At 45.9% G+C, this 23,821-nt stretch overlaps 1 protein-coding gene across 5 annotated transcripts in view; it reads right to left on the reverse strand.

The window, feature by feature from the left end:
- nrm (neuromusculin) overlaps positions 1-23,821 on the reverse strand; it is a 168,854-nt gene that overhangs the window by 58,222 nt on the left and 86,811 nt on the right. For all 5 annotated transcript variants that reach the window (XM_025300946.1, XM_025300944.1, XM_025300945.1 and 2 more), the window contains exons 2-3: positions 8,281-8,470; positions 1,582-1,736 (exon numbers count right to left, since the gene is read on the reverse strand). In XM_025300946.1, coding sequence (XP_025156731.1) covers positions 1,582-1,736; positions 8,281-8,470 — 345 coding nt within the window. The remainder of the gene's footprint in view (positions 1-1,581; positions 1,737-8,280; positions 8,471-23,821) is intronic.

A 23,821-nucleotide genomic window follows, 5' to 3' on the forward strand; every position in this document is an offset into this window, starting at 1 on the left:
TTCAACTTGTCGGCATTGACTCTTCGGAAAGTTAGGAGTTATCCGATCTAACCTGAGCTATCGATGTATAATTTGAAGTAGGTTTAACCCAGATCACCGTCCGTGGTTATCCAGCTTCCGCGAAAATTAACTAGTGCGCGCGACGAAGTGTGCTCTCTCCCCTTGCCCTTCCTTCCTCTCTCTCTCTCTCTCTCTCTCTCTCTCTCTCACTCTCTTACATTCTCTCTACGCTCGAATTCGTATGTTATAGACTAACACGGTGCGGATAATCGTAGAAAAACACTCGAAACTGCGGGCGGAACTTTAACCAGGGAGAAGTCAGTGCGGATATCGGGAGAAGCGGTATCTTGAGAATTCAAGACGCGAGAGGCGCTTCGATGAAATATTTTGCGTGATATTTAGTTCTATGATATTTTTGTACGGATATAATATAAACATCGCTCGCAGTCGACAAAATAAGAACACTGCAACGTTTGAAACAGCATCGCAGTTTTTCTGCGATAAATTCTTTGTATTCCTCGTTTCTCTCTCTCTCTCTCTCTCTCTCTCTCTCTCTCTCTCTCTGCCGAACGTATTGCTGTACAAAACGACGCAAAATAACGGAGTGCCGGAAACACGAGCGGGGGAAGAGCAGCGAGGCTCGTTGAATTTCGGCAATTAACCATAAGATGTGAATGAGATTTCTATTTCCGCGGTGTAAAAGTGCTTCAAAGTAAAACACACGCATCGTTGCTTGCCAATCTCGTAAAAGGGCCATCTGTAACGAGTCGTCTATCGTTCAGACCAAGCGCGCAAAATTGAAATATTGGCGAGAACGATCACGTGTAACCGTTGGTCTGAAATAAACATTGCCTGATTTATGGAACGCGAGAGCCGGCTATACGGCGAGTATAGCTATGTCCCGATTTGCACATGCCATTTTCACCCTTCCGAGTGCGCCACACGGCCACCATAAATATATCACGTACACATACGAAACGCCGCGTGAAAGATATAAGTGGATCAAGTCGCGCAACGCGCTACTTCCGAGAAGTGCCGCGTTCAAGTTACAGAATAATGGTATGATAAATACGACGCGACGCGGTAAAAACGAAAGCGGGAAAACAGATTTACGTACGTATAATACGAAGCGATGAAATGTGCTCTGTATGCCTCGCATTGCACCCTCGGTGATGATGCAGGCTGCTCTCTTGCAATCATGTTTTTAAAATACGAACGAGGTGCGTAGATGGTGCAAAGACAGATCGCGCACGGCGCAAAAATAATTCCTAGACGCGTGCAGTTTACGGCGTTCGCGCGAAAACTTGTCCCTCGGAATGATTCCGATAAATCTCTTTCGCAATATTACGATATAGTGAATTATCGCGAGAAAGAGAAAGAACGGGAAAGAAAAGGAGAAAAGAACAACAAAACATATCTTTATGCACCTCGCGTAAGATAGCAGGGAGGTTTAACGGTGCTTTTTCGATGCCTCTCGCAATCTATGTGCATTCCGCAAGAGTATAAATTTTGGAATATGAATTCTTCGCGAGGGAGTGCGTTAATGCAACGGTAACGTTGCGTAATGCAACGTAAGCTTACCCGTAACGTTGAGGATAATGTGCTGCACGTTGTTGCACTCGCGGTTGACCGCCATGTATGTAGCTTCGCACTTGTAGAGGCCCTCGTCTTTCAGCTTGACGCCGGGTATCTTGAGATACGTTTTCGACGAGTTCGTCGAATATTCGATGTCAGCCCTGGAACAATTTGCAACGACGGCGTGTGTGAGAATAATTGGAAAATTGCGACTTCGCGAGACCGCCTTGTTGATTTGCCGCGGCAAATTCACCAATTAATTTCGATTGGCGAAACGGACTTTCGTCCGTTTAATGTGATACAACGCTCGACGAAAAATCCAGCGGGTACGCGGGCGTAAACACGGCAATATTGACGGGACGCTTTGTTTAACGGACTTTTATTAGGCATTTCGTGTGACAACAATGGTGGAAATGAAGTTCCCCGTCGAATCTAATAAATCTCGCTCTCGCTACATTCCTGTCGGCTCATTTTTTATGTAATTAATGTCGGCGCATTTGCAATTAACGCACGGTTCTCTCATTAATCGTGAACACGCCGATTGTTTGTGAACTTTATTAATGGCGGTCGCTCTCGGCATTATGCCCGGGCATAGTTCGTGCCAACGCAAGTATAATGACCTCACGTAATGTCAATCTCAAATTGCGATTAACACCGGGTAATGAATCGGACAATCAATGAGATTAATCTGGTCGTTATCCCGGCTGAGTAGTGTAATCCATTTGTAACGATAAGGTGGCGATGTTATCGCCATGTCGCATATACCATTCAATCCAGTTCTACATATTATACGATTGCGCCGTTTCGACGCGTACATCCACGCGTGCGTGCGAGCGCGTACACGTATGTTTATACGTATGCGCTTCATCTGCAAAATATTAACCAGATACCAACGACCCTTGATACAATTGCTTGCATTAATAATTCGCAACGGGGATAAATTGTATAAAGGAAAGCTCCCGTGCGTGATGCTGCGCTGTAGAGATATTCGAATGCTCGTAATTAAATTTGATCGCTTGTAATTCAATCGCTCGCAATTCCGCGTCGCACGACGCGAGGGCGCCCTTGCGGGGACCACTAATGCACGATAGCGAGCTGCTACGAAGCAACGAGAGACGCGTCAGTTGAAGGTCCCCGGCATTTATATCGGCGAATGCCGAGTAGACGCATAGTAGTCAATGTATGTAGGTCGTGTCCGATATTCCGTGAATAGACGCGACTGAGTATCTCCACGGACACGTAAGTACGACGGCCCGGTACAGCCGGCATTGCTGTATTGAACTTGCCACAATTCGATACAATTTACGTGTCCATCAAATTGATTGCTTGCGCCTGCCGTTATCTCAGCTGACTCTCTCTCTCTCTCTCTCTCTCTCTCTCTCTCTCTCTCTCTCTCTCTCTCTCTCTCTCTCAGCTATCTCTTCTCTGCTGACGAAAAACTCACACGCGCGTGCATCGCACGTACATACGAGTAAACGGACGAAATAATCAACGGGCGAAATAAGAACAGAAGAACAATCGATACAAACTCTGAAGACAATGCTTTCCTCTCCTGTTTTTGTTTTCTTTGTTTTCTTTTCTATTTTCCTCCCTCTCTCTCTCTCTCTCTCTCTCTTTTTTTTTTCTTTTTTAGAAAACCGTAACGCTAAGCTTACGAGGATGTCCGTTCGAAAAGTGAAAATACTGCCGCGCATTCACACGCACATGTGTGTGGTAGAGAGAGAATGTACGTGTGTGTCCGTATCGAAAACTCAGATTCAATACATGCCGTCCATATATGTACGGCCATACCGTAGTCCAAAATCCAGTACCGCGTTTATTAGCCAGATTAAAACGTCGCCGCGGACGATTTTTAACTGAAATGCACGTGTTGCTTTTATTTCCCGCTCGCCGGCGAAACGTGTGCGACGACGAATCATTGTTTTTGCAAGCCGCAAATTCCGCTCTGGTATGAAATGCAGGTGATCGCGGTCAACCGACGTTTTGCCGTGTTGTTTGATCAGCGAACCGTTTACGCCGTGTTTACCATTAGTGCATTGTCGTTACGGTAATGCGCTACACCGCTAATCAGCGACATAACACGAAACTGTATTACTGCTCTTACCTTCGTACATAATCGGATTACCGATATCGTGAACCGCGGAATGAATATCCCACGAGTGATATCTCTTAATCGCGCCGCGTTTATACATTGCACTCCGATGGAAGAAAGGCTTCTTCTTTTCGCGTATAACATTTCCCATGCGACACTTACGACAATCTTTATCGCAGATTCGTGACCGAACGTTTCTTTAATTGAAACACTTCCCGGCGGTTTTATCCCGTTAGGAATGACCCCGCGCGACTGGAGTCCAAGCTAACTAGCGGATCTAAATAAGTATATGTAATTTTCGAAATTTCAGAGTTGTCATGAATTCAAGTTTGTCGCTGGTAATACTCGCGACGGTAGATAGTCGTTATGTACTCTTTGTGGCACACAGAGTATAATAAAATCACATACAACGACAAAGCACACGCGACATTGTATTCCCCCGGTCCAAACCCGGACTCCGACTAATCCGGATAACAGCATGCCGCATTATAAAATACGCTATAAATAGCGCACACATTCTGCATTAATATTGCCGGTATAGCGCTCTCCTCTCTTGTAATTTGCGATATCAAAGGGCGTGTTGCACGAGGAAAGAGCGAAAAAGAGGAGGGGGCGGGGGAGGGGAGAAAGAACGGGGAGAAAAAAAGCTGCATGATCTTCCTTCGTGAAATATCCCAAAATTCCGCACGCCACGCTTTTATTTCCAATTGCGGATGCACATATTATATTACGTAAAGTGCTGCGTCAAATTGATGAAAGGCTGCACGCTTTGACTAAATGCAATTCGTATCGCAATTAAATGGAAATTTTTACACGCTGTTTCCATCGCGTATGTACAACACCACTAGCACTCCCAACGGAGTGCACACAGACGTAGTGCGTACGTATATAATTCACGAGCATAATTACCGGATATTGCTTTGCTATCGTATCACGTGCTCGCGAGTGACGTGCGCGCGAGAGTAGATTGCCTCAAATTGCTTTCCAAATCTACGCAACTAACGCGAGATGTTAAATTCCGCGAGAAAAAGAGGAGAACGGTAATGATACCGATGTAATGAGCGTAGAAACTTCTCGCTGGGAATCATGATGTCAGTTTTGTAGTCTTCCGAAAACAACAGCCATCGTATCGCAATTCTATCAGCGCCGATATTACTCATCGGCGGAAAACTTCCGTCGACATTGTCGATAATTTTTTTTTTTTCTTTTTTTCAACAGCGACGCGAAACCAGCAGACTAAACACTTTCAATCGCGCGTAACGTTGCGATTGTGCGACTATTGTTTCTCCCTTCGGCGTACTTTTGTCGATAGATGTATAAAGATATCGAAAGGACCATCCCAGTCGATAGTAACACGGTTTTGATCAAGTATCATCGGGTCGCGCGAAATGTACTTACAACTGTAATACCAGCGCGTCGCGTTTGGCAATACGAGCACCGTTGTAACATTTCATTAAAGCTCCGAGGAATACGTGGTAACAAGAGTTTACTGCTCGTCAAAGGACACCGCCTCTGTAGGAGATCTTTGCCGCGAAATGTGCACCAAAGTATCCATAATGGCAAACAGAAGCTTTTGTGAAATGCTACTTGTGAAATTACACTGATAGAAAAATATAGTTGAATTAACTATAATCTCACTATATTTTTTAGTTCATTTTGGCGTCAATCATATTTTTACAGTTCGTCGAACCTGCAAGAAATAGTAGAATAAACACAAATATATAGTCAACGATTGTTTTAAAAAATTGTTTAGTTACTTCTTTTACCGCATATATATGGTAATTTCTCATTCACAAATATAGTGAGATTTAATATTCATATAGTTACATCTGTCATCATTTGGCAAATATTCTGGTAATATTGACTATATAAAAGACTTTACTTTACCTACCATTTTATATTTGCATCCATACAATAATTTTAGTTTAACTTACTGTAATTCTTAGTAAAAATATTATATGGTTGGTTTTGTACTATGCCTATATCGTAATTATTGCCGATATTACGGTAATACTTACTGTAAATATGATATTTCGGACTATAATTTAGTTACTGTATCATTATAGTTCCAAATATCATATACTTTTCTCTCAGTGTAGCAGGCTGCAAGCCATTCTGAGTGCAACGTCTTGGCGAAAAATCGATTCACCCTTACGCGACGCGATAAAAACTCGAGATAAAACGTCGTGGTGCAACGTCGGAGGAAATTAATCGAAAGTGAATGAGCGGGGAAGTAAATCGGAGAATTTACTAAATCGATATCTCGTACGTTTTTTCTCAAGAATAGAAGAGAAAGTACCGTTGTACCGTTGAGGTATATCTCGGGGCGAAATTTTCGAGGAACGTGTTTGCCTCTCGTACGTATCAAGCAGGTTTGCCTTTCATCATCGTGTCACCGTACACGACCTCGTTATTTTTCGTCAAGTACAGCGAGCACATTAAGCCAAACAAGTCAAACGCGCCGTGCGAACCGGGTATTTTCTCGTATATTGTTGGACCCGTCTCTTTCTCTCTTTTTCCCTCCTCCTACTCATTTTCCTCTTCCTCTCTCTTTCTCTCTTTCTCCTCTGTCTTTCTCTATCTCCTCCTCTCTGCTGACGTAAAAAATAACATTGCCGCCTAGCGCTTTTGTTTCCACAAAAAGCGAATTTGCGTATATGCCGCACAAATCCATCCCATATTATACCGCCATGGCCGACTGTATAGGAGAGACTGTGGAAAAGAGCGCGATAATGGCTCTTGAAGCGTCTAAAAGGCGCTAATTGATTGTCTAAATGAAAGCTTCCACACTTATTAACGGCTAATCCGCGCATTTTCCACGGCGTCAATCGCGTCACTTTAATTCAAGCAGAGTTTATTCGCTTGGCTGCGTGCGGCAAAGCTTGAACCGCGCCAAACTGAACGTTCCACAATTCTAGCATTTCCGCACTTATAAATCTTGTGACAAGATTACCGTCGTTAATTACATCCTTTTTTCAGTAGCGGAACGAAGTTTATCGGCAAATCAATTTCGTTGCTCGCGCGCGGCTTTGTGCGCGGCTAAATAAACGGAGATAGAATCGCGTGTTGAGTTTTTGATAAAAATTGTTATTACAAATTTTTCGACGGAGAGAACAGAAAGACAGATAAATCCGGGAATCATTCATTGCGCTCGAGGAAAGCTCGTTGCACTCGTTGTCGTTAATTACATCGGAGTATCGATAAATTAGTTTGTTCTCATCATTAATGCGAATTGGCATGCGGAGAAACGCGCTGTTCTCGGGCTCTCGGCTATCGGACGAAATCTCTAAGGAACTGTGGATGCACTCGAGACTTGAGTTCGTGCGCCAATTGCAGCGTGCAGCGAGGCAATAATGCTCGGAGTAAATGCTTGTATTAGAGCGGCGAATCACAATCGAAAGATGCGCTTAGTCTTGCTTAATGACTTTGCGGGTTTAACTCATTTGCGGATTTAACCAGTGCAAATTCGTCCTAGTTAATGGGAATTAATTAAACGGATAGTTTTCATCTCATTCATCGCAAGTGTAAGTCGATCAAATTTCGATCGACTCGTTTTTCTTTCTCCGATTTTTTTTTTACCGCAAACGAGGAGCAACGAGGAGCGCTCTGGTAGGCAAGAGCGGTGAGAAATAGAGCGTGATAGAGCGCGATTATGCGCGCGCGATTACATGGTTCGCGGTGTCTACTACTGCATGTCGATAGATACGTCAACGAATTTATACGCAAAGGCAAACAATATCGAATCAGTTGCCGGCGAAACGGGCGATGTTCGAAGCAATCAGAGTTTGCGATAATTAGCAATTGGAAGTGTCACGCTCTAAATATTCAAGTGTGCACACGCGTTTAACGTATCGCACATGTCGGGGCTAGGAGGCTCGGCCAAGTTCCCCAAATATAGACCGTGGGCCACAAAATGCAATTACAGGCTGACGCCCCCGGAATGGGCATAATCGTGGTAGTTACAAACTCGCGGCAACGGCAAATTATCAAAACCATGTGGATAGCACGAGAGGATATGCCGCCAACTGTTAAGTCCCGTACAAATAACGCGCTATAATACTTTTAACACCGTTTGCGGGCAAGGGATAGAAAACCAGAGGAATGTTAACGAGAGCCCTGCTACGCCAAGAGATTTTATAGACCCTCCCCCCCCCCGCCAGTGAAGTATCTTAAGCGTGTGCGCAGCTACCAACGTAAAGAAAAAGAACCCGAGAAAAAAAGAATGCAACCTCGCGCACGAACGAGTGCATAACTTTGTCTAATTTATCTAATCAGTTTAAGAGGAAAAAGAAACTAAGACGTGATGCGAGCGCCGCAGATCGTTTCGTTAAATCGACGATATCCTGGACGACGTGGAAAGTCATTTTCATTTATTCTCTCGGCTTACGTCGCTCGCGGTGTTGATAGCTCGTCTCTACGGCAAGTTTTAATAAACTTATGCTACATTGGAGCATCCGCAAGGCGCAAGGCGCGGCGCGGCGCCGACACTAAGGAGCACCGAAATTCAGTCCGTTCACTTTAAAAAATGCAAAAGAGCCGCCTGATTAAGTCAAGGCGCGAGGCGTGCCCACCGGTGCATTAATGCATTCACGTCAATATAATCTTTTAATTACCTGATGGCGATGTCGTTGCTGCCTCGTATAATTCCGGCGTCCTCGCTGAAAATGAAAATCCGCGTGGGTCCGCGGTACCACTTAATGCTGTGTAGACCCTCGCATTGCGGTGATTTCAGGACGCAGGGTAGCAAAACCTCGGTACCTAGCTCGGCATGTTTCTCGCTCCTCAGCCACGGCTCTCCGCTGCCTGAAACAAACGTACGTACGGATTTAGAGGCAACATATTCGTCCGATGTCGGACCTGTAATTGGAGCGTCTGCAACGCATTAAATATCCATGGCGCTTATCGAAAATGTTATCGCCGGAAGAGAGTAGTCTCGTCGCTCTCGACATCGTGCTTTTCCGAGAACATGACTCCGTTTATTGTTAGCGTGCTCTCTCTCTCTCTCTCTCTCTCTCTCTCTCTCTCTCTCTCTCTCTCTCTCTCTCTCTCTCTCTCTCTCTTTCTTGTGATTCCATGCTTCATTTATGGCGAACTCGCGCGGCTAAGATCGTACGTCCGGGTCGAAGATACGGGAGACAACAGCGGATTATCGCGCTGATCTTTATCGTCGAGCTCGCGTTATCATTAGATCCGCGATTCGCTCCCGCTCAGTCGTAGCTTCGGCGTTTATCGTATCCCGCACGATAACACGCTGTTATCGTGCGGGATCTTTCTTGGAGAACGTAGAAAGAGTACGTTAATTGATACGTCGTTAATTAATATCGCGGTTAAAGCGGAGAGGCTGGATTCGGCGCGGGCGCGAGGCGTTCGCCCCGCGAATTGCCCCGGCGAAGACTTGAATCCTGAAGCCATATCGTGTGGCACAGTAAATATTACTGGGGATCTAAGTGGGGAATAATGGAGAACGTCAGAGGGAATCGCGTTACGGCTTCCCAGCCGCCTCTCGCGGACGTGCGAGAGGTTTGTTTGGCTGCTTTCAGCTCGGATATTACTAGGATGACTGTTTAGTCGTTTGTTCTCATCCAAAGTGTTTCTTCAAGAGAAAGAGGAAGGAAATCCATCTCGCCGTTTCACGCACTCTGTACAAAGGTCGCGGGTGGATGAGCTCGTTCCTTTTTTCTCTGCCTCCCTTTCTCTCCCTTCCCTCCATGCCCCCTTTTTTCCCATGTATCCGAGACTTTTGCGGACTCGGTCGCAATTAACACTGCCGAGACACCGAATTGACTTTTAAAAGCTTTCAAGAGACCTTTATTGCGGTGGAAAGAAAGACTCGCTCTCTGCGTTAATGATATTATATGGGCTCGTGTAATCACGAGCTCTCTTCGCTAACCACTGCGACGCGGCGCGGCGGAGCGATCGCGGTGACGCGAGAGAGCAATAATCCGCCATCTTTTATCGTTTAGTGTATCGCGATAATAGAGATTTACGGAGATTCCGGATTGCGTCGCGCATTTTGCGGCGCGTATCTTGCTACGCGTGTCTCTTATTCACGGATTACTCGTCCGATATTATGCGCGCTCTTGTTGTAAACTAATCGCGTGTACTTGGCGAGAATTTGAAACAGTAGATAAAAGCGACAGCATGAATAACGCATTTGTAATAAGTTTGCGCATGCGACAGTCGGTGTTGCTCGCGAGGTCGAGGGGACATATGGCGCATGAACATTCGGAACACGGAAGGATTACGATTTATGGCCTTTGCGCGAATATCTACAAACAATGATTTATCGGCCAAACATGGATGTCCATCACTGTCGATTGAATTTCCGCGGCCTTAGTGTAGTTTAAACGACTTTGCCTTGGTATATATATTCGCGTGTATATCAGGGTATATCAGGGATTCATTGAAAAATCAATCGCGGCAGATGTTCGCGCCGGATTAATTCCGCGTGTATACATAAGCGTATACACGCTTATAATCTGTCTTTGGATCGTCGCGTATGAGCAGGTCGTGAAAATTTATAAATTTCCTTGCGCAAAGACGCGGAGATCGTACGAGGTTGTTTGCAGCTGCGATGCATATCGCGAAATATCGGGCTACCGGGTGAGGCGGAAAGACGAGGCAAGACAAAATGGTAGGGAAAAATGCTCCCTTTGTCCGATTTTAATTAAAAGTTTAATAATTTAACGAGGTGAGTAATTCGCAAGCGTACCAACACTGCCTGCAACAATAAATTTTCCACCGTGAGGATATTTTCTCGCGCGCCGCGAATCAAGTATTGATTCCACAAACCGCCCCTCGTAAAGCTGCCCGCCGCGATTAAGCGGCGAGAAAGTCAATTTATCCGAAAATAATGCGGCTTTTCTGCCGAGCGGCTCAGGCAAACAGACGTGCGCTAATATTTATACACCGCCAAACGAGCGTCTTAATGCGTCTTGAAGAGGCAGTGGTTTGAAGTATAAAGGGGTGGGGGCGAGGGTGAGTGCTGTTTGCGGAGCATTCGTTGCATTCAACGCTACTAATTACCGGCGTTCGCAGCAAATTTTGCCACGTATGCATAAAGTTTTTAAACGAGGTAGCGGGAGCGAGTAGTTGTAACAATGATAATTATTGCACTTGACGGTACTTTCAGTTTCCTGGTCGGTTTCCTGGCCGAAACTTCTTGCACGGTTTGCCCCCTGCAAGTACGACGGTGCGAAATACTGCACGTGCACTTCGCCATCTTCCGAGCTCGTTAGTAGCAACCCGCTAACTAAATAATTGCTAATGTAACGTTCTTCTCGTTGATCGCGTGTTCAATCCACTTGCGCCCTCCTCAAGCGGGATATTTAATTTCAATTTTAATTCAGATTTTAACTTGATTTTTTTATCGAGTTGGTAATTAAATCCTGCGTTAAAGCTTTAACAAAAGAACGGTTTAAAATAAAGTTTCAAGCTCGAAGGTACTTCTTCCTTCAGCGCGTCATGGCTCTGTACGAGCGCTTGATAAAAAAGCTATAGAAACTGATGAAAATTACGTTGAACGATCTGGAATATTGATATGTCGAATCGGACGGACGAAATGCGCTACTTTTTCGCCGAATTAATTATTTCAGCGTATTTTATAACGAGAGAAAGAGAGGAAACGCGCGTACGCGAGCAAACGTCGGAGAGTTTGTTCGGTTGTCCGGATTGTTACTTAATTTTAATCACTGTATCGCAACGGAAAAACGTTTCGTCTCTTTTTCCAAGAGCACGTTGCACGTTGGGCAAATTATATTTTTCTCCACTCCGCGACTCGCTCGGTGTACATTGTAAATTGGCCAGAGTTAGCGAAAGTTAGATAACCTTCTAGATAAGAACTGAAAACGGTAGACGACAACTCTGCGAATCAGACTGTACAAGCTAAATCGACTATCGGGACATCTTAACGCTTCAGCGATCACGATTAATGCCGTTAATTCAATGCTTTATGATCGAAGCCACCAACCATTGAAAGCCACCCGCTTGGAATTCGTATCGTATTTCGACGATGTTCGATTTGTCGTTTTCTCTCTCTCTCTCTCTCTCTCTCTCTCTCGCTCGCGCGTGTTTACAGAAGGATTATACGCAGAGGCCGAATTGCACGATTTGTGACTCCGCTGTGTGACTCCCTATTGTGACCCCGCAGTTTGTCCGCGAAAGGATGCGCGTGCTTACCGGGCAATTTTACTCGTACGCTCGCTCAAATCGCTGCTGCGACCAGTAGTTTACAGTCAAGGGCCCATGAAATTAGTGGTATTTCGAGATGTCGACGTGACTCCGGAGACATTAAAATGTAAAGTAAGCACTATGCTTTGGAACGAGCGCCGTTGCGGAAGAGCACGTGCAGATAACGACGTTCTATCGCGAGGGCAGAAAAAAGTTATCGACCTCGGATGCTCCGACGCGTGCTTAACCCATTTCGAAATTATACAAATTGCAGTCTGCATTAGCATAGAACCAGCTGGGAGACAGACAGAGCGGACTGAGACGGGCCGGACGGGGAATTATCCGAGACAGGGATTTAGCGTCGGACGGACGGACGATGCGCGTATAAATATCGGAAACGCGATATTTATGATGCGTCCGGTACAACTACATGTCTCGTTGCGTCATCTCGGGCGTCTAATGAGACACCCGATAGGGGCGGATGCTGCTGGTTAGATACTCCGCTCGCTCGGAGTGGAACCGGACGGCGAATCCGTCGAATCTTGATCGCGTGTTTTTGGTAATTTTGTTTTGCGCCGAACTTAATTGGGGGGAGGTGTCTGTGACGGCGGCACAACTAAATCTGCAACAATGGCACACGTTCCGCTTGGTAAAGAAGAATATTTGTTTCAGCTGATGATCAATCGTGAACGGCAAAGCAAATGACCCTGTATATCCAGTTGGATAGCATTTTTCCCCTCGACGGCGGCGTCGGGGTTCTCTCTCACTCTCTCTCCCGCATCCCGCATTCCACGTCGGTTTGCGGGTTCCTTTATGGCGTGTTTGTGCGCATCGCTCTGAAATGCGCGAAACTGCGCGACGTGCTAACAGCGAAACAATGTTAAACAATAGCATCGAGAGTGAAGATGTAACGATGCGTGATCTTGAGTTATCGATAATTTCGTGATGTTCGCATCCTCAATTCGTTCCCGCAATTCGAAATTTCCAGATGTCCGGATTAAAGAAATAATTCAGAAATCTATAAAAAGAGACAGAGAGGAAACACGATCGGGAGATAGTTAGCCCGCAATTAAATTGCCCCGCTCGTTAGAGAGCGACGTGCCCCCTAACTTTTCTGCTTCATATTAATTTAATGATATACCACATCGACGAATAGCTTTAACAAAGTTCCCGGGAAAATTGTTTGTACAGAGCAGTCCCGAAAACTATGTCACTGTCGGACGATAATTGTGACGCACTATGTATATCAATCGTAACTTTGTGGGACTTGTGGTTGCTGCAGTTTCACGCACGAATATTTTTATCGAGTTACGAACAACGTCATAGATATAATCGTAATTTCTCATTCGGCGAAAAGTCATTCTGCGGATACGATAATGACAAAAGAGCTCGCAACGGGTGAAAGAAAGGGTATATTTGTTATACAGCTTGTTACGAAGATGTTGTTACATGAGATGTTATATGAGCAGTATACTCGTGCGACAGCCTTCATCCGTGCTCGTCGTGAGAATTGTTATTATATAATAGCACCGGGAATTATTGCGATTAACATTCAGACAGGCTGCGATCTTATGAGCTGGAAGGGTAACGGAAGTTCTGATTTGAGACGTGAGACTTTCTTGTGCGAGGTGCTCGAGAGCGAGAGGAGTTTAATTTCTGGTGATTGCTGCGATAAGAGAAATCTCTCTCCTTTAATAATAGATGACGATTGTTTTTAAAGAAAATCGCGTGCGTTGTTGCGGCGAATATAACCGTTTGATACAACAGTGCAACGGTGATCGTGAATACAGTTTCGTCAGCGCTGCACTTTATTCCACATACGTACATCGTTTTCTCGAGTTCAGCTATCGAGAATCTCTACTAAAGTCCGAGAATGTCTCCAATGTTACACGCAGTTACAGCGCTTTTTCGCGTCGTCGATTATGCACAAAGGTCAAAGGTGTGACTTTTGAATTTTACGTCGCATCTATATTGCGCGCTTTGCGATGTAATCCTTTTTCCATGATAAAAAGATTACGGGACCCGCTTTGATAATGACTCCATGGGCTTCTCGCGTGTCTTTAATCATCGAACTTTTGTCGAGACGCGTAAGAGCCTATTATTGCGTTATAAGTAGCTGCCACACAGAGTGCGTGTGTGTCGAAGCGCCGGCATAAATTAAGCGACGCGCTTACTTCCGGAAAAAAGAGTTTATTGGTGTCATGATGGAAATTAATAGTAAAATTGCTATTCAAAGGGGTGACATTATGGTCTACTCCAGGATAAATTGGCTTACACGCTCTCTGTGAAAGGCCGCGCCGTAAAAGCTTTAATGTATATTTCTACGCGAAGGCGAGATAAAATTGGAAAGCCCGCGATAGAAAACTAGGAGGGCAAAAAGACGGATAAAAATGTCTGTGCCGTCTACAATCAATTTATATTGTTACGTCGTAAATCTTGGCTTATAAATATTCATTCGCCGCGATTTTCCGCCGCAGGTAACTGTCACAAAACCGAGTGACATTCCCGAGTGTGTGCCGCGCGTTTATAATATCTGATAATAAATATCTGCGTTATCTGTGTATTGAAACGTAGCGATGCATTTTGGTTGTTGTTGCAGCTGCCTTTAAGAATGGACTCTTGACGCGGAATTATTTTCGTTGCATCGGAAAAACATTAGGTGTCGACCTAAACATTAGGAGTTGGACGCCGAGGCGGCGCCGAGGTAAATCTGACTCGGGGTTATTTAACGAAATGCGACGGTGCATGAACATCTCCTGATTTATGTTCAGCCATTATGACGTGCCGCGATTTTAGGATAGGCCAGCTGTGATAGAATTAACGCGCGCTTGCACACACACACACACACACATAGACACACGTGACCAGTAATATGTAATACAATTAAAATTGCTGACGTGATGGATTTAATTCTGTTACTTTAAATGAACGCACAGCGAGATAGCTATTAAATGGTGCTTTACGCAATTATATCATCTATGGGCATTATCTATAGTAAATAATGTATATAATAATTAACATATGGATACAGTGCATTAACATACATCAATAACTGATACACAAGCGCGTTAGCTTTCTTCGCGGAATTCTTTATTGAGTCATTAATATATAAACGCGAATGCAACGCGTGTGCGCGTTGTAATCTCTTTTTACCCGATTACGCGTAATTATATTGCGCATCGTGTATAATTATTATAACATTTTCGGTCGCCTCGTTCCGCCACCGTATCGTCACGCCGCGCCGGTGATGACGCAGTTGACAGTTGCCGGAACAGTAGCGCGGAAATGTTCACAAGTTCCTGTTTACCGCGCCCCGTAATTGAGATCACTTAACAAAGCGTCGCAACTGCTCTTTGACCGACTGGGCCATTTTTCCAGATGCATCGCAGCGAGCAAGATGATCCAGATCTCATGCCAGTTATCATACTGCAGCACCAATTGCATGTGCTCGTTCTCGTGCGGTTCTTCCGCCGACTTTAACGAACACGCGACAGCAGTCTCCGATTGTTCCGGCGCGTCAGTTGGAATTATTTACATCTTAAAAATGAGAGAGTCCTTTTTGCAGTGCATTTTCCGATCGCATTGTCTTTTATAGCACGTAGAAGCTTCTCTTACATTGTTCCTTATACCCACGCAGAGTTTATTGTTCCCAAAAGACCGCCGTGTGCTACGAGAAGTTGCACTAACTTCGATTATCGATCTGTGCGGGAACATCAATTTTCCGCCATTTTAAAAGCGAAGGCTTAACGCACACCAGCCTGTGTGTCTCAAACAATGGCGCGCGTATACATACGTATATGTTCGAGCTGGAAGTCCCTTAAGCTTAGACTTAAGCTCCGACGGAAAAACCGGTTCTCAGGGACTCGATCAGTGGCTTAGACCGGTGCTCTTTTCTTTTACCAAAGGGGAGCAGATATGACAAAGAAACTAAGTCCGATGTGTCATATTTTGTTGCGGTGGTCCTTAGGGGAGGTTTAACTTTACACACGATAATTTTTCGCCCCGAAACCGGGGCGGCGCACACGCGGGATGCCAAGCGCTAACATCGTAAACACCCAGCGCATCGCGCTCGCAAAGGAAAATGTGCGAGCGCAATGAACGCGCGTGATATAAATTTCGTATCAGCGCAACGATGGTGCACCATGCCTTTTTAAATAGACCACGCCTGGGTGTCTTCTGCAAATGTCGTCGCTGTGCAAAATCTGCCGTAGCGGCAAATTACAAATTCAACGACCCAGTTTTAAATCGCAAATGTCGGTTCATTTTATGCTTAATTTGCATTTCTCGTGGATAGCGCACCTTACGGCGGCGTGCGCAACGCCCCGGAGCCGCTCCGCGGCTATTGTTTTCCGCAATGATATTGCGACGTCTCGCAATACGTCGCTCTTCTGAGAAGTCGTTTCGCAGAACGCGCACGAACTTTCAGTCACAACATCTCGCACCTAAATCGATCGATCCCTTTCGCGGGAGTTGGTCGGTTGAATTCGTAATTTTCTTTTGCGCAACTTTTATAAGAGCGATATGACCATTTCCGAGGAAGTGAAAAGTTGAAAACTGAAAGTTTAATTCAGAGCCCCGGGTTGAGGATAAAAGATTTATGTACTGCAATATGCACGATCGTGAAATCTATATGACAGACATGTCAAAGAGTTTGCAACGCACTAGTTTATACGATATAAAAGCTCACGCACGTGATAAATTCACATGGCGGATGATCTCGCTCACATGATTGGCAATTTGAGTAATATTTGAAACGAATCTGTTTAAAATTCAGCAACATTTGTCCAGTTGTTTATTCGGTTGTCGGTAGCATTTCGGAACACCGACCGTTCTTTGAACTGTGTGTACGATCGATTGTGCGCGGGAAGGATTAATCTTATGGCAGCGCGGATATAATGTAAACGGGTCGAATGTAAGCTACGAGCGATCGATACTTTAGCGGATCGCAATTAACATCGCCAGGCGCCATGGAATATTACAAATGACAAAATGTTTCAGCGGTGCAGATCGACGCGTGTTTTCGCGCCGGTACATATACAACGCGGCACGTTCGCATGACATGCTCGAACGCGCGATGCATCGAATTCGCATCGGCGTGTACGCACTGCTATATACCGGTTCAATTTTGTATATACGAGTACGACCATTGATAATACGCATAGCTGTTAAAATCCGTTCAATTTCAATTTATCGCCCTTCGGGCGTTGGAGCGATCGACACATGGCGCACCCAATTGCGAAAATAGCGCACGATGGATTAACAATATCCTTAACCAGGACAATTCGCTTGTCCGTCCGTCCGTCCGTCCGTCCGTTCTATCAACCGATACCTCCGCTATCACGAAAGCTCCTCACGTATATCGGACGAGCTTATTGCATTGACGCTAGAGCGAGACGTTTCTGTCTGCCATTTATGGCATTAAGAATGAGACTTTAACGTTCTCCCGGTTTCCAGAAGCGTCCTCCTCACGCTCGTTGGCGGGACTTCGGAAAGAAATATGGTGCGTATCCTTGAGGAGCAAGCTTCGCGCTGCCTCGCTGCTAACTATACGCATCCTGGAAAGTTTAAGGGCGGGTGCCGTGGCACAGAGAATACCCACCATTCTGAAGAACGTACACGTAAACAACTTGCTTCGTAGTCCTGAAGTCCGAGGAACTTCCGCCGGCAGAAAGTCAGACCGTATAATATATGCCCTCGGAATTAATTAAGATTTGAAGATAGGCGGGCTAGGAGATAGGGCTTCGACTTTTAACTCGAGAAGTTTACGAGCATGGTTTGAAGAATTGTTTTCGAAGGGGATTCTCGGGGCGAAAAAGTAACTTTAAACTGATGTGCCAAGGCGTGGCAACGAGGTTTCGTCGGGGAAAAGAATGTGGCATCGTTTGTCTTGGGAGCAGATAACAGCTTTCTTTTTCACTAGTTTTCCACGAGCTAATATTAGAAGGAAGATAAAAATTTTTGAAATTATCCGGATAACTTCAACGTTGTTCCCTCAGCCGCACAACTTTTGCCGAAAACTTTCGAATGCGATATACTAATAACGCGGTAATTACTCCGATCAAAATACACTTTTACGAAACTATCGCATAAAAGCAGCCGGGTGTGGGGGGGGGGGGAGAGGGGGGAGGTGGGATTTTCCTGCAAAAAAATCAAATTGCAGACGGCTCGCGCGTTAGATCGACGTCACAATCCTACGAATTGTAGATTCGAATAATCGACATATTTCGGCGAGTATCTGACGACATTAATATCTGGTGATAAATAATATCTGACGATATTATTCGCGCGGTGTAATTTAGGGTGAAACATCTGCTCATTTATCATTTACGTCCGTTTCTTTTTTTGAGTCAGTGCATTTACGTGATAGCCCTGGGCTAAATTAAGGCCGCTTTAGACGCGAAATTGCACCTTGTAAAGTGAGAGAGAGAGAGAGAGAGAGAGAGAGAGAGAGAAAAGTTGAAACTTCATTTAAAGAGATGTGAAATTAGTACAAAATTCAACACACGAAATTGAAGTTTAAATAATACTGCATCTGGCGTACGTTGAATTATTAAAATGACATTTTGCTCGGCGAATGTGTAAGCTGTGTAGTAGTCGAATATCTCCTCGATCATAAATACCAAAGAGACTGAACATTAAAGAGATTACACGGAAGCAACATTCGAGGGTGTTAATTCGTACACATCCGGCGTATCTGCTACAGTTGCTTCGCGAAATGTGTCAGTTGAATTATAAGACGAGTAGGCTTCCTTACACAGACAATTCTTACAACTCGCGAGCCCGTTGCCACATCAGCGTTAAGTGATTAGCGTTTAAGCGACGGTCTGACCGACCGTCGGCGCAATGTTCAACTCTTCTACTTGCTTTTACCTCGCTCGACTTTCTCTCCTCGAGAGTCGTGCGCGTCGGTGGATCCACGTGCGTTGCATTCGTATCCGAGCTTGGAAAGTCAGCTTTTAAGGTTCGTAGTGGCGATTTAGGGAGATATCTCCACGAGCATATCTGGCAGATATTTTAGCGCCCTTGGGCATCTCTCGCGGCATTACGACTTCCAACCATCCGATACCGCGCACGGCTTTCGCGTACTCGTAGTCGACCCATGGAGCGGACCACGGCGGCTTTACTCGAGTGTGATCGGATTAACTCGCAGTAGGATACAGTTTTTAAAGTGCACCTCGTGTAAAAGCGAAGGAGTAACGTTTCGGTGCGCGGCATGCCGCGCACCGAATTTGCGACCGCGCGTCGCTGCAAACTGCGTTATTTATTTGTATTATTCTTCGAGCGAACAGTAAAATTACGTAACTCTCGGCGGGATTTCCTTTTTCAGAGAGACGCGTGGAGCAGGCGGGGGGAGAAGGCGGAGGATAATAAATCAAGACAGATACAAAGGAAGCTTACGTGCGGGCCAAATGACAGGTACGTTCATCCTCGTCGGCGCATCGCTCATGCATTCTCGTCGTGTCGCGCCGACTTCGCATGTTTATTTGACGCAACGTTCCTTTTCTCTTTTATCCTTCGCAGAAACGTTGCTTCGAGAATCTGTTTTTTAAGCTTCTCTCTTGACAGACGCGGATGATCGCGAGTCACAGTAAATAAATCGCGAGCTCGATTCCGGCCGTGCAGGAAACCCCTTCGATTATGCAGATGATGTGAGATCATGATTCTCCGGGAACTCGCTCAATTATGCAGATGATGTTCCATTAAGAGTGCGACGATTGCGACGAGTCTCCCGCTAAGCGTTTCCACTGTTCCGCCGTCGGCATCCGGCGTCGCGATTTTCACACTTCAGAAAGACCGTTTCCCCGGTTGTTACGGCTCTGCCGCAACGGGGGCGACGCTGAGTATACGTAACGGCCGAGGCTTTTGTACTTTCTCTCGCGACGCATTTTCGACTTTCAAATGCGTGTTCTCGCACCCATCCTCGTGCGCGCGCGCTCGGCGCGGGGGTGACTTTTCATTCCTGAAATAGCCGCGAGCAGGCAAATCCATGTTTGACGCCACGATCGAACTGCATTCTCGTGCCGGAATTCCGTTTGTACGGCCGAGTTACAGTGGGGGGAGGGGGGGGAGGGATTCGTCGAATACTCGTAGTTCTACTTTTCGTGTTCTTACCTTCCGCTCCCGTTCCTCGGATAAGCTTCTGTCAACGGCGCGAGGAGGAGAGTCTTATTTCGGCGAAATTTAATTTTAACGCATCGCTTGTGGCGCACTGAACTATGTGATTTGTGCGTATATTGATACATACGGGTGCGTTCGCGCGGAGCGACTTTTATCCAGAGATGAGGAAGAAAGTTCTCCGTCCCTACGTTCCCTACGTTCCCGCTATATCCGTGTCGAAGACGCCTCCTTCTGCTTTTATCGTCGGCATCTGCGTCTAGGAATCGGCTAGGAGGCAAACAGACTCCGCGGACACGGCCGCGGGCGTCGGTTTAATTCAATCGTCACGTTTGTCAAGGATGCCGTCTCTCTCGATTATTCGTCGTCAAGGCTTCTGATCGTTAAATATTCCGCTTTTACTTCGCTTACTGCTCTAAACGGTAAATTTGCGGTGGGATTGCGGATACCGTACGTACGGTCTGCCTTGTGTAAACTCTCATGAGCGACGTTAATTTCTCGAACGGCTCCAGCAACGAAATATACGTGTGCTCGAGGGTTTCGGAAAATTACGCGGGCGGTATATTAAGTTTGCCGTATTAAGTGCCGTCTTTTGTGGCTTTCGCACCTCGTCCTTTTGTACCTTTCCAGCCGTGTACCTTTGTCGGTATTAATGCGGAATTTCTTATTCAACGTGAGACCCGCGCCGCCACCACCGTCGCCGCTACCCGCTACCGTCACCGTCACCACCACCACCACCACCACCGCCGTCACCGCCGCCGCCGCCGCCGCCGCCGCGCCGCGCCACGCCGCGCCGCGCCGCGCCGCGCCGCGCCGCGCCGCGACTGCCTCCGCCTTCATCTCCGCATCCCTTTCTGAGGATATATCGCGCATCTGAATCTGCAAGGATCTCAGAAAACAAAGGCACACTGCAGCTTCTAATGGATGCTACCATCACTGCATGGAGCTTTTGAAAGGGAATTAAAGCGCGGTATAATATGTCGCGCATCGTTAACACTAGTTCTAGGATTTCACGTTGTTCCAACTAATGCCGCTTATGCTCATTGCCCCGCTAAATTACTGCAATTTTGCAGCCACAATTTAATCTTCGAATACATATACGCAGACCGCCATTGACACGCTGTACGTGTTTTCTGGAAAATGAACGTATAACATACTATAACTTCGACGCGTGCATCAGCCACGGTGTGTATTTAGGTGTGTGTGTGTGTGTGTCACGTGTATCACGTGTCATAAAAACAAATTGCACTATCTGTGGAAAAACATAAAGTGCCGAATCAGCGCTTAATTACTCGCTGCCTTCCTCCCTGCCTCTCTTTCTCCCTTCTCCTCCCCAGCCCGGCTCTTCTGCCAACACTCCTTTAATGCCGAATGTGAGTTTTTATCTGCCCGAGAGCACGGGGAAATAGTTTTCGTGCAACGAAATAAATCATCCGGAGGATTAAATGTGCGGTCGCGAGCGCGGTGCCTTCCTATTTGGCGAACGTAATTAAATCTTTTTCCCCGCCGCGTTTCCGTTTATTCATTATTGTATAATACGGCCGATGCGCAAAATAGAACTCCAAGCCGTGAGTTTTAATTAGATCGGCAACATAACACACGGAATCCGCGATAAGACACTTGCAAGCTCACACAGGAACTTCCGCGCAAGTACACAATTATTGCGCGGTACTTGGGAATATTGTTCGCATCGCACAGCTCGCCGGCGAATTGATGCCGCGTGTATCATGAGTGACACGTGTGTTATCCACTTACTGGATTGTTGACATTACCGCACACATGCTCTCGTCATCGCGGCACGCGCTGATTTCGCGCGCATATATCCGATAAACACCGAGCTCTCTCGCAGAAACGTAAAACTCCGACTCGTCCCCCAGTCTCAAGCGAGGGAATTGTTCATGCGCACGTCCCGTTGTTGTGCAAAGAATTCGATCGATTCGACGCTGCGCAAGTGCTAAGTAAATTTTCAAACCACCGATCTTGCTTTTTGCTTTTACATTCTGCTCTTGCGCGCGAATAAACGATAATTCACGTTTTCGCGCGAAAAATAGCCAAATTCGCGCGATATCTCGACTTGTTTGTACGGCTTATACAAAGCCCTCCGCAAGTACGCTCGCATTGCGGTCTATGCGGAAGTATGTGGAAGTGGAAGAAAATAATATTACGGAGCGTTCTGTCGCGTGCTAAATACGACATCAAAGAAGCAAAAGCTGCAAACTGTATTACGCTCTGATACAACATACCGGTGGTTGTCAAAATATCAAGCGCCGAATATCGAAAATAACAACGGTGAATGCCTTCCGTGCAATTTTCGCTAAAAATTCGATTGCGGCGAACGGCAAGCACGTAATTTGCACACAATTTACATTTATCAGTACCGTTCGTTATTCCCCTTTCTTTTTATAGTCGCGACAATTATTATTTGAGGATGATTCGCGATTATTTCATTTGTAGACACGGGGCGCGCAAGAGACAGAATTGTATGTTAGCTATTTAATTTCTCACAAAGTTGCATCACTGGCCAAAAGCCAGTGCGCGACGATCGATCGAGTTATATTAGTAGGTGGAAAAAAACAATGCTCGAGAAAATCTGTCTATCAGGCAAGCCGCCAGAATCCAGCAAAACATCATGTAAATAAGAAAGAGGTATTTACGGACGAAGTAACATCGCGATGTTCCCGTCTGTGACGTTGCGGTTTATCAGCAGTGAGAATTTCATGATTAATCTGCTGAAGTCGTCGCGTTGCTAAAATGGCAGTTTCGGCGGTGATACATCCACGTAATCGGCGCGTAATCTCATTAGGAGTTTTCGTATCCGTCTAAAAAGAAATTCAAAGACAAATGCCCGTTTTCCATCGTGTTACGCTTTACCTCGCGCGATCCTTAATTAATTTACCAGCACGGAGCGCCTTGTATTTAGCTTTTATTCAAACACATTATGCGGCGCCAGAATATTCCGCGACGGTTATTACGTAAGCTTTGACAGCAGCGGTTGCGGTCGGAAGCCGTACGTAATGCGAATGCAGTTCTGCACATGCAGTGTGAGAAAATAGGTTTCTCCTTTTATCGTGCGCCGCCGTGATACTCGCGCGCGCGCGCACCGTGTCGGGAAGTTTTTGGCTTTATAGAGGTGCACATAACGTGCACCGATTGCTGCTGATTCTTTCACATGTGGTCCATATGGTCTGGAGGTGAACGGAGTCACGTCGATCGTTCAGAGTGGAATCTTTTCAAAGGTTTCCACGTGGCATCCAAGCTCGCTACAATCCAATTTCGCTCTCGAGCGGGAGAGCTGGACATGAAAGATTCCCCACCGTTCTCTGCTTGTAACTAAAACAAAACCCACGATGCGATTCGATTGATGAAGCTCAATGCGATATCGGAGAACTCGACTACCGCAAGGCCAACGACAGACGTGCCTGTCGTCCGGAACGTCGGCTTCCGGCTAAGTCAATCACTTTAATTAAAATATAGTTAGCCTTATCGCTGATCGTCGAACGAGGGTGGAGATGGAGAAGGAGGAGGAGAAGGAGGAGGAGGAGGAGGAGGAGGAGGAAGAGCGGACGAGCAGAGTCCGTTTCGCCTCTTGCTCTTTTCCCGAACCAGAAGCACTTCGCGATACAATCTTGATCTTTCTGAACAAACAGCGGAAGGACATTAAGCGTCAGGGCACACCGTTTCCTCTCGCATCTTTTATGGGAGAGAGCTTTTTATATTTTTATCTTCGCCGGATTTTATTTTTGCGATCGTAACTTGTACTCCGATAATGAGCTTAAACTTTCGTCAGCCGTAGAATTGACGCGCAATCGACAAAAGTCCTAGTTCGTTATCGGAATATACAAGTTCTCTCACGAAGTGCAATCTCGCTTC

Source organism: Harpegnathos saltator, unplaced genomic scaffold, assembly GCF_003227715.2.
Source record: "Harpegnathos saltator strain DR-91 unplaced genomic scaffold, Hsal_v8.6 scaffold391, whole genome shotgun sequence".
In the NCBI taxonomy this organism is placed as follows: Eukaryota; Metazoa; Arthropoda; class Insecta; order Hymenoptera; family Formicidae; genus Harpegnathos; species Harpegnathos saltator.